This window comes from Mytilus edulis, chromosome 6 (assembly GCF_963676685.1).
Source record: "Mytilus edulis chromosome 6, xbMytEdul2.2, whole genome shotgun sequence".
Taxonomy (NCBI): domain Eukaryota; kingdom Metazoa; phylum Mollusca; class Bivalvia; order Mytilida; family Mytilidae; genus Mytilus; species Mytilus edulis.
In genome coordinates, this window is record NC_092349.1 from 30,432,773 (window position 1) to 30,446,887 (window position 14,115).

Below are 14,115 nucleotides of genomic sequence, written 5' to 3' on the forward strand. Positions count from 1 at the left end.
TGCTGGTGGAGGTTTATTTTCCACCACTTTGTAGAGGCTACTGCTGGTGGAGGTTTACTCTCTAACAGTATCACCAGCAAAGTAGCCACCACTTCAGTGTTGACATAATATATCTTTGATTTGATCATTATTATAAATTAATTGGTTTAATAATGCTTTGATTGTTTTCTCTTAAATCATTGAACATTTGTTTCCCCAAGAAAAGGTTACACTAGCTTTATTTGGCAAAACCTTTGAGAACTTTTTATCCTCCATGCTCTTTGTAATTTATTTGGCCTTTGATGAATATTTTGTACAGAAATAAATCATAACATTTAACAATTTTTATTTGAGATTCTTGTGCAACATAAATATAAAAATTAGTAAAAAAAAAGTATACATGTATATACAAAATAATTATTCTAAAAAATAAATCAAACAAACAATCTACCTGTAGATTTTCACAGACATGTATATATATATTTAACATAGTTACAGAAAATAGTTATTTATTTAGAATGCATACATAAACTTTGACTAAGACTTCATTTTTTTCCATGCCATGAACTTGTACATATTTTATCTCCTCTGAAACTATTGGAAATTTTTTTCGAATTATTTTATTTGGCTGACATTGTCACTTGCCACATTATCAGAGTAATTACTTAAACACATGACATGCCTAAAATCTCTTTGTCTTTACAGTGCTTTTTAATTCTGTTCTTTAAGCAAAATTGTTGGATTATGTAAATAATACATTTTGTCGTCATTTCTTGGTTAAAAAAACAGTACCAAACTCAGAGGAAACATTCAAAACAGAAAGTCCTTTTATATCAAATGGCAAAATGAAAAGCTCAACCACATCAAAAGAATGGATAACAAATGGGCTGCGTCGGATAGAAATCGACCTTATGCAAGTGTACGTAAATATGAACATGTATAAGAATCTGGTTGATTTTGGAACATTCACATACGAAAGACAATGAAACAAAAGATGCAGTTTGGTAGCATTCGATTAATTATGCAACTTGCAAACAGTCCCAGACTTTCTGTTCATTTTTATTATGCCCCACCTACGATAGTAGAGGGGCATTATGTTTTCTGGTCTGTGGCTCCATCTGTTGCCGTCCGTTCATCTGTGCGTCCGTTCAGGTTAAAGTTTTTGGTCAAGGTAGTTTTTGATGAAGCTGAAGTCCAATCAACTTGAAACTTAGTACACTTGTTGCTAATGATATGATCTTTCTAATTTTAAAGCCAAATTAGACTTTTGACCCCCAATTTCACGGTCCACTGAACATAGAAAATGAAAGTGGGAGTTTCAGGTTAAAGTTTTTGGTCAAGGTAGTTTTTGATGAAATTGAAGTCCAATCAACTTGAAACTTAGTACATATGTTCTTTATAGTATAATCTTTCTAATTTAATGCCAAATTAGATTATTACCCAATTTCACGGTCCATGGAACATGGAAAAGGATAGTGCGAGTGGGGCATCTGTGTACTTTGGACACATTCTTGTTCTTTTTTAAAACCGAAATAGGTTTATAGATGTATTGGTGTTGATTTGCATAAGGTCAATTTCTATCTGACGCAGCTCACATGTCATATTCCTGAAGGCTGACTCGGTACATTTGAGAAACATTGATTCATTAGATATCTAGTTATATACAAAAATCCTTAATAACAAATTATCAAACTACCATAAAGGTGGTATACATAATACTACAGGGAGATAACTGTGTAAAAATCAGCTGAAATTCAAATCACATTCTATTTTCAATTACGTTTCTCAATGATTAAAATCAGTTTTTCAAACTGCCATATATCCAATGAAATTTTTCTGGTAAAGTTTGTGGTTCTAATTTTGATTTTATTAAAATTTTTGTCAAAGGGTGAAAGTAAATATTTTGTCCAAATTTTATGAAGAATACACAAGCCCATTTGTTTTTAGTCAAGGTGTTTGATACCACCTTAAGGAGATCATTATGTATTGTCCCTCAAAATATTATGCCATACACGAGAAATGTTAATTGCACAAGTACGCATGTAAAATCTGTAATATTCCCAAATTACTTTACCTCGATGTTAATCAAAGGTTATTATAAAGATTACAGAATAGGTAATAAGAATATAGTTTATAAAAATCTGAAATAAGTTATAAACATGGAATGTCGTCAAATAATATCATTATAAAAATTTAGAAAATAAACATACTATATAATAATAAAAACACAACTCAAAATTGATTAGATATGTGTCTTGCAATGCATATTTTACGGGAATCATTTTGGCGTATCATACTTTTTATCAATATATCTTTTTCATATATGTTATCAGAAAACATTGAAAATTTCTCATACACACACACACTGGAAATGCAAAAATCAGTTCAGCCACATGAAACTTGATATGTGGATATGTAGAAATGAAGCAATTTTCTGCTGTTTAAATCACACTATCAAATTCTTTTCTTTTATCTAAAAATTTGTATATCTTGTAAAAACTGGAAATCAAAATGACAATATATTTATACTTCTATAAAAAAAGTAATTACTTGATATTTTGGAATGTTGGTTTGACACCTAAATGGAAAAATTCCTATATTGAAATATCTTATTGCCAAACTTCACTTTCCTTAGTGCTGGTATCTATTGAAAATACTAAGAAAGCTGATTTAAAAATCTGACAGAAATTATGTGTTTTATCAACAACAAAAAAACAGTAAAAAAAACCCTTGTTTTTCATTTGTGATAAAAAAAAAAAAGACTTGTCAGCAAACAAGCAAAAGTTACAGTGAGACATCTATATATATATACACAACTGTATATTAATTTACACAATATATTGCACTTGTATGTTTCCCTGACACACATAGTCATTCCAAACGTCACTCACACATGTGGCAAATTTCCAGTATTAAATGATTTGGTCCAGTAAAAGGTCACAATTACTGGATTAAATGACCAGAGTAAGAATTTTGTCATACTCACAGTGTAAAAAACTGTTAATACACTGACTGCTTGAACTGGACCAGAGACCACAGGTGTCTAAAAAAACCTTTGGGACTTCTGACACTTATCAATAGAATACACATTCTAAAGACTTTAATTCGGCTGGACCATATCATGGTACCCAGTCTGTAATCAAACCAGTGGATATACATTTATAATTAATTTAAGAATTTCATTATAGCCATCTTCAAATCAAAAATAGCCCACAAAGAGATTTACAGAGTCAAAAGCCATGATATTCCCCTGACCTTTCAGTCAACCTTGACCCTAGAAGTCTTTTTGATCTAAAATACACCCTAAATGTGATGAATTGAGAGAATAATTGATGTCATGGACAATAAAAGCAGACATTGAAAAAAAATCAAGACTCTTAATTTAAATCCATTTGTGGAAATTTCCTTTAAAGAAATTTTATAATGTCATATATTAGTCTGAACTAGAGACATGATTAAATAAACTATATAAAAGCAATTTGTTTGCCATTTAAGGGGGAAGACCTTTGTTCAGGGAGATAACTCTTTAAATCAGTTAAGTGTTTGTAAAAGTCAAGTTCATCAATGTATTTTAAGCATTTACCTGAAAACAGATTGAAAATAATCTATGTAACCTAGAAGCTTAGAATATATTTTTGAAAATGGTTGACACAAACGTACTGATGATTTTAAGAGTTATTTCCCTTAACCTAGGTCTACCTCCTTAAGGATCCAAATGACTACGTGTAATGTTCCTACACCTAAATGATAATACTGTTACACTATTGGTGGAATTTATTGCTTATGAAGCCTAAATTAGGAGAAGCTATTTAAAGTATTACCCAGAATGCATTAGAGCAATTTAATGTTCCTACACCAAAATGATATTATGCTATTGGTGGAATTATCTTTGTTTATGAGTTTGTTTTACAAGTCACTATGTTTTGGTTTTCCTTTTTTGAAAGAATTACCCAGAATGCATTAAAGAATTTTTAATGTTCCTACACCAAAAAGATATTATGCTATTGGTTGAATTATCTTTGTTTATGAAGCTGTTAATAAGTCACTATGTTTTGGTGTACTCTTTTGAAAGAATTACCCAGAATGCATTAGATTCTAATGTGGTGAATATATAGTAAATCTTGTAAACTGAAACATTAGAGCAAAAAGTAAGATCACAAAAATACTGAAATTAGAGGAAAATCAATTCGGAAAGTCCATAATCACATGGCAAAATCAAATAACAAAACGCATCAAAAATTAATGAACAAGAACTGTAATATTCCTGACTTGGTACAGGCATTTTCAAATGTAGAAAATGGTGGATTAAACCTGGTTTTATAGCGCTAACCCTCTCACTTTGATGACAGTCTCGTCAAATTCCGTTATATTTACATTGTTGCGTAAACTAAACAGACACAATAAATAAAATAGTCAAAATATGGGTACATCAGTCATCATCGTATCACAATTTTAAAAGGGACAATTTAACAGAAAATTTAATGTTCCTACACCAAAGTGATATTATGCTATTGGTTAAATTATCTTTGTTTATGAGGCTGTGTTACAAGTGACTATTTTTTGGTGTACTCTTTTAAAAGAGTTACCCAGAATGCATTATATTCTAATGTGGTGAATCTATAGTAAATCTAGTAAACTGATACAGATTGTCTGCTCTTGTTAATGCACTACTGTCATCTCTTGTTGAGTATCCTGAAAAATAAATAACATGTCATGAAATATCTTGCTGATAAATATATGATTCTATGGGAAAATAACTAAAAGTGAAGTAAAAAGTAATATAAACGAGAACATGTGTCAATAAGACACCTTGTTTACTTTAACTATCAGATTTTTCACTTAAACTATCAGATTGTTTGCTGAACCATGAAATATGGATCCAAACCCTAATTTGACAAAAAAGTAATATTGTTCACATCAGAATAATCAAATGTGATAGTTTGAATAGGAGAATTCTCACTTCCCTACCACCCTTCTTCCAATTTTCTTCAAATTTAAAAATGGTCAAGGAAATTTCCATCATATATATTTTACTCTCGCTGTTCTCTCTTATTTCCTCTTACTTCTTTCCAAGGTTCAACACCTCGTCATAGGTACTAAGTGTTTCAGTCTCTTGATTCCCTCTAAATCGAATTTTCCCTCCTTTTTTTCAAACGTTCATTTTTTCCTTCCAACATATGATATGTACTAAGTTTTCAAGTTGATGTGACTATAATAATTCACGTTTTAGTCTGATTTCAATAACTCCCTATTATTTAATACTGACCTTCATTTCTCTCCCTTTTGTTTCAATAGGCAGTAACATCGCAACAACAGTCGCTACTAAAGATATAACACCATAGGTCGATATTGCTATATATGACGATTCTTTTAACAACACCTGAAATAATTGAGAAATCTATGGCTACAAATTTCATAAAAAGTGAAAATATTGTTTACTTAAGTTATCATGACATACTTTTTTTTCAGAAAGTATTGCGTTGATTTTATTAATGCACAGAATGCCACTTCTATTATAATATTGAGAATTCTCAATCTGATTTCTGATACATTTAACTATATGCAGAGTTTCCTGAAACTCATTATCACTATAAGATCGAGCTTAACCCTATACCTTACCTGTGCTACAAATGGGGTAATTATTGCCCCAACCCTGGCCATACCACTACAAGATCCTAATCCTATAGCCCTCATTGATGTTGGATAAACCTGAAATGAGATAAAAAAAAAATACAACCAATAAACATTAAATGGAATTATGTTATTCAATTTCAGACATAGAAACTTGACTTAAAATCTTGTAGTTTATAAAAAATTGATTCACAACAATTTTAAGATTATTGATAGTCTCTAACCAACATCTTTTTTCACTCTTACCCATGGAATAGGCCATTAGTAAATTTCAATCTTTAGGAATTGTTGTACACCTAACAGGGAGTGTTTAAATGCCTTGATGGTCTCATGCTAGCCTTGATGGTCTCATGCTAGCCTTGATGGTCTCATGCTAGCCTTGATGGACTCATGCTAGCCTTGATGGTCTCATGCTAGCCTTGATGGTCTCATGCTAGCCTTGATGGTCTCATGCTAGCCTTGAGTAAGGGATGCTATAATACAATTTCTTGTTTGATTGCACCAAGAAACTTGGACGAATTTGTAGCTTCTGTCTCAAACAAAAGGCAATTTGCAATAAGAGCCAAACTTTTCAGATCCATCAGAATAATATGTCTGGGTAGAAATATGAGTCTTCATTTTGGGCTGCTACATTTTCAGGTAGCATGTACTACATTATTTTTTCACTATTTACAGATATTTTTTAAAAGAAAAACTTTATGCCTGGATACTACCTTGCTTTCTAAAATTAATCCTTGGTGTATAAACATAAAGATATTAATTAAAATGGAAAGCATCCCTTGTAATATTAGTTACACAGTGTGCTTGTGACCTCATACCATATATATGGGGTCAGTAAATTCCATATGGCCTGAGAGTGAAATTACTGACTACATATATATTGCAATAGGCCGCTAGCACACTGTGCAAGGAATTTATCTTACCAATTATCTTAACATGGGGCATTTTGACTAGTGGGTGGCATATCAAAGTGATCCACTTTCAATATAAAGGACCTACTTCCATTGATGATATATCAAAATACCAAATATCAAAATTCCAGTATAAAGATAAAACCTCACCTCTGGAGTATAAACATAGGCAGCTTGAAAAGCTCCAGATATAAAGGGAGACAACTATTGTAAAGGGAGATAATCTATATAAGATATTACCTCGACTCTGGAGTATAAACATAGGCAGCTTGGAAGCTCCAGATATAAAGGGAGGTAACTATTGTAAAGGGAGATAATCTATATAAGATAAAACCTTACCTCTGGAGTATAAACATAGGCAGCTTGAAAAGCTCCAGATATAAATGCTCTTGCTACAAACAGGAAAAATGTTAATACAGGCCTGAAAAGAAAAAGAATAAATTGTACAATTAAAAAGTTCACATTTTTACTTAAAATTTACGTAAACAACTTTATATTTGATAATAATAAAACATGTTGAAATATTTCTCGACTTTATTTATCCAAAATAGCATTCCTCTGTATTTCTAGATGCTTAGATGTTGGCCTGTACATTAAATTTTATCGGAGGTGGTTAAATTTAGTTCAGACTGACAATTTACCCCTGCAGCATGTTTAAGTGTCCGTCACAAGACAGGAAGCGATCAGAGATTGTCTTCAGTTATTTCTGCTGTCCTTTAGGTGCATGGGTTAAATATATCACCACTTCTTTAGACTCTTAGTCATTTAGAAGATGTGTATTGCTGAAGTGTGTATTAAGGTGGTACCTAACACTACAGGGAGATAACTCTGTAAAGTCAGCTAAACGTTTTAATTACGTTGTGTTGTAAAAGGAATATTAAGCTTCTCATTGATCAAAATTGGTGTTTGTCAAACTGCTATATAACCAGTGTAATTTTGCTGACAAAACGGTTGGTTCAAAATTTTTGAAATTTTTATATTTTTGTTAAAGGGTCAAAGTAAATACTTTGTCAAAATTAAACGAGCCAAATTTATTTTAGTAAAAGTGTTTGGTACCACCTTAAGCTGTTGCCGTCTCATATAAAACCCTTTATCTCCATTTATATTTATTCATATAACTTTCAATTTCTTTATTACTGAACATGAGATTGCTTGTTAACAAATCCTTTTCCGACACCATATTTGAATAATCTTGATTATAAAAATGTCATGTGGTGTAACTGTCAATGAGACAACTGCCCACCTGTGACCAAATGATGTGCATGTTAACAAATAATGTGGGTTCATTATTATATTTCATTTTATACCATTTTTCATGGTTTTTGTGGATTCAGGTGAACCTTGAATTTCAATGAGGTTGTTTGCAGAATATGGCAAAACCATGGAATCACTGTGTCACATATCCTCTTAAAGGTTTTTTTTTTGGCAATCCATGAAAATTGGTAACCTTGAAAAATAAATGATTCCAAAGTACATGTCGTTGTACAGAATTAAGCTTATTTACTATTTACAAGGGCCTCGGTGACCAAGTGGTCTAAGTAGTTCTACTACTGTCATCACTAGCCAGTCACAAGGTTTTGAGTTCGAACCCTGCTGGTATGGGCGCACTAGACCCAAATCTTAATTGACTAAGATTGTCAGTATTCTTTCCAAAGGTCTGTGGTTTTCTCTGGGGACTAGGGCATCCTCCACGAATATAAAATGACAGCCACGAAAAAGCCCAAAAGTGGTGCTTAAAAGTGGAATTAAAACAAAAACAATCAATCAATCTTAACTATTTACAGTACTCACCTAGATGTACATATATTTGTTAACAACACAAAAATAGTGAACACAAAAAATTCAAATGCCATTGTAAACTTTCTTCCCAGTCTTTCTATAATAAACACAGTAACAAACAGTCCTACAAAATATATAATAACACTGTTACAATACAACACTGTCAAGTTAAAAACGTTATAAAATATACTGGACTAAATAGTATAAGGTGTAATTATTATTTGCTTTATGCTAGTTTTGCAATGAAGATACAAATGTAAATAAAAGAAGAATGTGTCACTGGGACATTCTTTGAAACCAAATGACAAGGCAGATTTGTCATTTTTTTAATTTATAAAGGGGCATAACTCAAGATCAGTGAAAGTGATGCCATCAAATTTTGAACTAGATCTGTGTTTAGTAGTAAGAGTTGGAGTACAATAAAGGGACATAACTCAATAACAGTAAAAATAACGCCAAACTTGAATTTGATCGATTTTTGGTGGTAATAAGCAAGTTTTAAAACAGTTGGTTGAGTCAAACTTAAGTGAGTGAACAGAAACCAATTTGGCAACAGACGGACAAACAAACAAGGGTAAACCTTAATGTGAAAGGGTATAAAAACTAACCAGGAAACTCAGCAAATGTTGTCCATGTCAAATCTATATAATCAGATGTTGTTAGACCTTTACATTCCACATAACAAGCCTCCTCCACTTCTTTTGTAGAACCTAAATAGAAAGAATATCTTATAACACATGTACACATATATATTGTAGTCCTAATTTTTTTTTTTTCTTAAAAGCATTCATGAATTTTGATTTGCGGATTGTATAATAAGTAACTATCATATTAAAATTATCATTTCTTATAACATTTTTCAGTGAGTATAACTTTGAAATGCACCAACAAAAGAGGTCTGGATGATGTGTTAAGACTAATAGGCAAAGAAATTAATCATAGAGCAAACTAGGTAAAGCAGCCAAAAAATAAAAAAAAAATTAATGGGATGCTAAAAAAATAAAGAATAGAGAATATGTGGCAAGCATTTTGGTGGATAGTTGCCTCATTGGCAATCATACCACATCTCATTATTTTTATTTGATAAAGATTACAAAAAAAAACCCAACACTAACCAGTCCAAAACACAGAATTCTTACAGTAGTGAAAGATTATTTTGTCACATGCTATTTTCAATCTGAAGCCTTGTAAGCTTACCATTTGTTAAGAAGAAATTTATAATAATTTAAAAAGGTTGAATAAAAAGAGCTGCTAAAGAGAGAACCTTGCAATAATATAAACATTCCCAGAGCCAATGTATGTTTTGCCTTTTAGAGGATTATAAATCAAATATCCCATTGTCTTACCTTTTGAGCCTACAAATATAACAGTCAAAATAAAGGAATGCAGCTTATCTTCAAATACATTTTTACTATATTCTATGTAAAACAACCTTGTATTATACTTCAAGGGGTTCATAGGTAGCCTATTACAAGGCAAAACATATGTACTCATTCATATTATATGAATTATATCTGAAAGTATATTTATATTCTTTTATATGTTATCTCAACCACAATTTTATGCATTTTTAATGCATTTTCATTTTTATGTATATTATTTTCTAACTTCTCTGTGACCTTTGAACTTCGATGGTTTAATGAGAATAAAACTGCATGGTTTTATGAAAATAAAACTATCTATCTATCATAATCAGCAACATGCTATAGTTTTCCAGTGACAATCCAAGTACCACTTTTCGTCAAAACAAACCTACTTTGCAGAACCTACCTTTCTGATTTTTTTGTTTAATTGAAATATTACCAAATATCAGTCACTGGACTGGACATCAATCAAAACACAAATAATCTATAATTCAAACGTCTGAAATCACAAATTATTCAGTGATCTCTAGAACAATTTTATAAATATAACTAGAGGTTCCAAGGAACCTGTGTATCTCATCTGATATTTTTTGTAAACTGCATTTTACCCCTATGTTATATTTTAGCAATTTCTGCCATGTTGGTTGGCAGGCAGGGTCATCGGACACGTTAAAAATTGACTTTAAAGGGCAATAACTCCTTAAAGGGTCAATTGACAATTTTGGTCCCGTTGACTTATTTGTAGATCTTACTTTTCTGAACATAATATGTTTACAGTTTATCTTTATCTATAATGATCTTCAAGATAATAACCCAAAACTGCAAAATTTCCTTAATATTACTAATTCAGGGGCAGCAGCTTAACAAAATGTTGTCTGATTCGTCTGAAAATTTCAGGGCAGATAAATCTCAACCTGATGAACTTGTTTTCCCCTATGTCAGATTTACTCTAAATGCTTTAGATTCAGAGATATAAGCCAATCAAAGAGCAGAATGCTCTGAGGGATACGATTGCCATTGCTTTTATTGACACATGTATACATGTAGCTAGATAATATTATTTTCAAAACTAATTCAACTGCACATGTAAAATGTAGTTTACGTAATATGAATAGTTACAAAATAGCCAATCCCGGATAAAAGTGTATGAACAATGTACTTAGGCCTATTGTGTTTTATTTTTGTACTATAAATTCCAAGTTTACTTTCCACAGCAGTCATTTAGTCTCAAAGTGAGAGAAGGTATTTCACTTCGTATTTTAATTATCACTATGGTCCTATTTCCCTACAGCTAATTCTAGGAGGAACCCCATTCCTAACTCTTTAAATGTTTAATTTCCTTTGGGTCAGTTGTCATGACTCCTTTCCGTACATATTCCTCGGTTTAAATTGCGATCGTTTTTAATATAATACGATGTTTATCGACAGAACGAGTTAATTTTTCTCGAAGTGTATTTACATTCAAAATTGACGGAAGGTACTTCTGAAAGGGAGACAACTCGAAACGATAATATGGAAGACTCCATTTCGCCTGAAGGGGTGTTGTAATGATGTGGAATACATTTATTTTAATTTAAATGATGCATATGATTTAAAATTATGCAACAACAATAATCCTTAATAGCAGACATACAAAGAGAGGATCCCATGAATTTTAAATTATTCAATTGAGTGGGGAATCCAGAGCAACCATTCTATCTATATATAGCTAATAGCCCTTGAAGTCCAGAAATGTGCATGCGCATAATTACCTAAACAAACCTGGAGCAAGAACGTATATTAAATTTTAATTAAACAACCAAGATGGTTCTCTATTTCTTTATGGAATTACAATATCAAATATCAGTTTCATAACGGTGACATATAAGAAAAACTCCACTTCAGTTCTTATATGAAGAAATAGATTTATCGGAATTCAGAGAACTCTCGCATTTTTATCAAAACTGGGGACTTCCCTGACATGTTTCTAAATTTATAAAAACACTAAATATAAATACTGCTTAATTCTGATTTTCCGTGTTGTTAAAAACACGCATATAAGTAAAGGGAAATATCAAAGATGAAGATTATGAAAAGAACATTATAGGAAAGTTGTTTAAGTTCAATCCCTTTGTTTGTTTTTACCTTTTAAAGCAAGACAATCATAAGAATCTGAGATGTTCTTTAATGAATAAAACGGTTGACGTGAGGGCATTGTCCTGAGCCACTGGTATAAGTCTACAGATTGCTTGAAAGCAATCGTATCCCAAAAACTGCATTTTACCTATATGTTCTATTTTTAGCCATGGTGGCCATTTTTGTTGGCAGGCCTTTTAGGCCAGGTGAGATAAAAGAGGTAACAACTTACCATGGCAACCGTCAGATATCTCAAATAACTGTGTGGTCATTAAAACAATACCATAATAAGAAAATGCAGACACCAACCTGAAATAGAAAATAAACAATCAAAAAGTGTTAAGGTTCATTAAGAAGTTTAACAGTACACACTTATATTATAAATATATTATTTAAATTGTAAGGAAATTATGAATATTGTCCCTCAAATATTGTGATGAAAATGTTGAAGTTTGATGTCATTTTGTGGCAAATAAAATATATGAAATTGTGTTATAGATGTGATGCAATAGTTTTAAAAAAAACCACGTATTTTGAAATCACAAGATAACATGCATGTCATGTGACATTTGTGAGGAGAGATAACACTAATGCTCATCATAAGACTATAACAATTTTTTTTTATTTTTTAAATTTAAAGTTTACAACTCACATTTTTACTAAACAAAGAAGCGTAAATTGTTGATGCATCTAATTATCACTCAGTGATATTCTTTGCCTTAAATTACTGGATAATAAAGGCTTTTCCCCCTGGAGAAGAATCCCAATTTGAAAAAAAAATGGCTTAAAATTATTCCACAAAAAAAACCTTTTTTCCCAAACAGTTCAGTCTCAGTAGTAATTGTGTGTGAATGCAAACTAAAAAACACTCATCTAAACATTTTTCATGCCTAAAATGACTATATGTGCAGATTTGAGGGTCTATTTATGTATCTTCATTGACAATAAGGGGTCTTATTTCAAATGAGGGTTTACCTCTTGTTAGGGGGTCTGCAAATTGAAGTTCCAGTCATATTCATGGTTAATTATTAATTTCCCAATTTGATAAAAATGGTGCATATTTTCCCAATAAAAAAGGGTAGAGGTAGTTTTGAAAAAAGCCAACAATATCACTGTCACTATAATATAGGTGGTTGTGAAAACAACATTAATGTTAAATTTGCCAGTTTTTAAATGTAATTACCATATGACCCACAACATTATAGTTGTTTTTCTAAACTCTAAGGATAACAAATCTTTTATACTGCCTCTGCTTGCAGCCTGAATAATATAATATTAGTTTTGATTAAATAAGAAGACTAACCCAATATCATGTAGGGTATACTAGCCCTACTATCGTGCCTTTAAAAAAGGGTATTTTTATTTTTTACTGTGACTCCAAAGGAAAAATAAAATAACCTTTCTAGACTAGCCCTGCTAAGATTTTTACTCATGATGAATAGCAAATCATAAAATCTAGGTCAGAACTCTAATTTGGCATATTTTTCAAAAAACATCATGTTAATGAACATGTGCACTAAGTTTCCAAATTATACATTTTGTATGAATAGACATGGAGTTCATCACATTCTCATTTCTTGATGAGAAGAAAATAAAGTTTATGAATTTGAGTCCTGCTTTGTGCCAGACGGACAAGCTAAAATGACAGCTTTATATGTGAAATCGCAAGATTGAAGTCAACACTACAAAATGTCATCCTACAGTTTTCTATCTAGCTGCCATGTATAAAGTAATACTATACCTTAGAGCTTGGCTCTACAAGTCTCCCTAACGGCATTGGTTTATTGTTTTCTTTAGCAATTCTCTGTAAAGTTGCATAAGCTTTCTCTGTGTGACCTCGTGTGATATCATAACGAGCACTTTCTGGTAACCACTGCAATAAACAGGAAACCAGTTATAATATTTTGTAAGAAACCGATTTATAAAGTCTTTTGTGCGAAACATAGAACATACTAACTAGTATTAGGCAATAAAAATAGCGGTAAACTACTTAATAGAATAAAGACAATGTATTCAAACTAAGGGGCATTGTAACATAGAACATACTATCTAGCATTAGGCAATAAAAATAGCGGTAAACTACTTGATAGAATAAAGACAATGTATTCAAACTAAGGGGCATTGTAACATAGAACATACTATCTAGCATTAGGTAATAAAAATAGCGGTAAACTACTTGATAGAATAAAGACAATGTATTCAAACTAAGGGGCATTGTAACATAGAACATACTATCTAGCATTAGGCAATAAAAATAGCGGTAAACTACTTGATAGAATAAAGACAATGTATTCAAACTAAGGGGCATTGTAACATAGAACATACTATCTAGCATT

At 31.4% G+C, this 14,115-nt stretch overlaps 1 protein-coding gene across 1 annotated transcript in view; it reads right to left on the reverse strand.

Moving 5' to 3' along the window:
- Positions 1-308: 308 nt before the first annotated feature.
- Positions 309-14,115, reverse strand: part of LOC139527481 (synaptic vesicle 2-related protein-like) — a 34,541-nt gene continuing 20,734 nt past the window's right edge. Inside the window, exons 9-17 of the mRNA XM_071322963.1 lie at positions 13,521-13,652; positions 12,963-13,039; positions 12,012-12,088; positions 8,909-9,010; positions 8,313-8,424; positions 6,861-6,942; positions 5,599-5,688; positions 5,246-5,359; positions 309-4,671 (exon numbers count right to left, since the gene is read on the reverse strand). Of these exons, the coding sequence (XP_071179064.1) occupies positions 4,639-4,671; positions 5,246-5,359; positions 5,599-5,688; positions 6,861-6,942; positions 8,313-8,424; positions 8,909-9,010; positions 12,012-12,088; positions 12,963-13,039; positions 13,521-13,652 (819 nt within the window). The 3' untranslated portion in view covers positions 309-4,638. The remainder of the gene's footprint in view (positions 4,672-5,245; positions 5,360-5,598; positions 5,689-6,860; positions 6,943-8,312; positions 8,425-8,908; positions 9,011-12,011; positions 12,089-12,962; positions 13,040-13,520; positions 13,653-14,115) is intronic.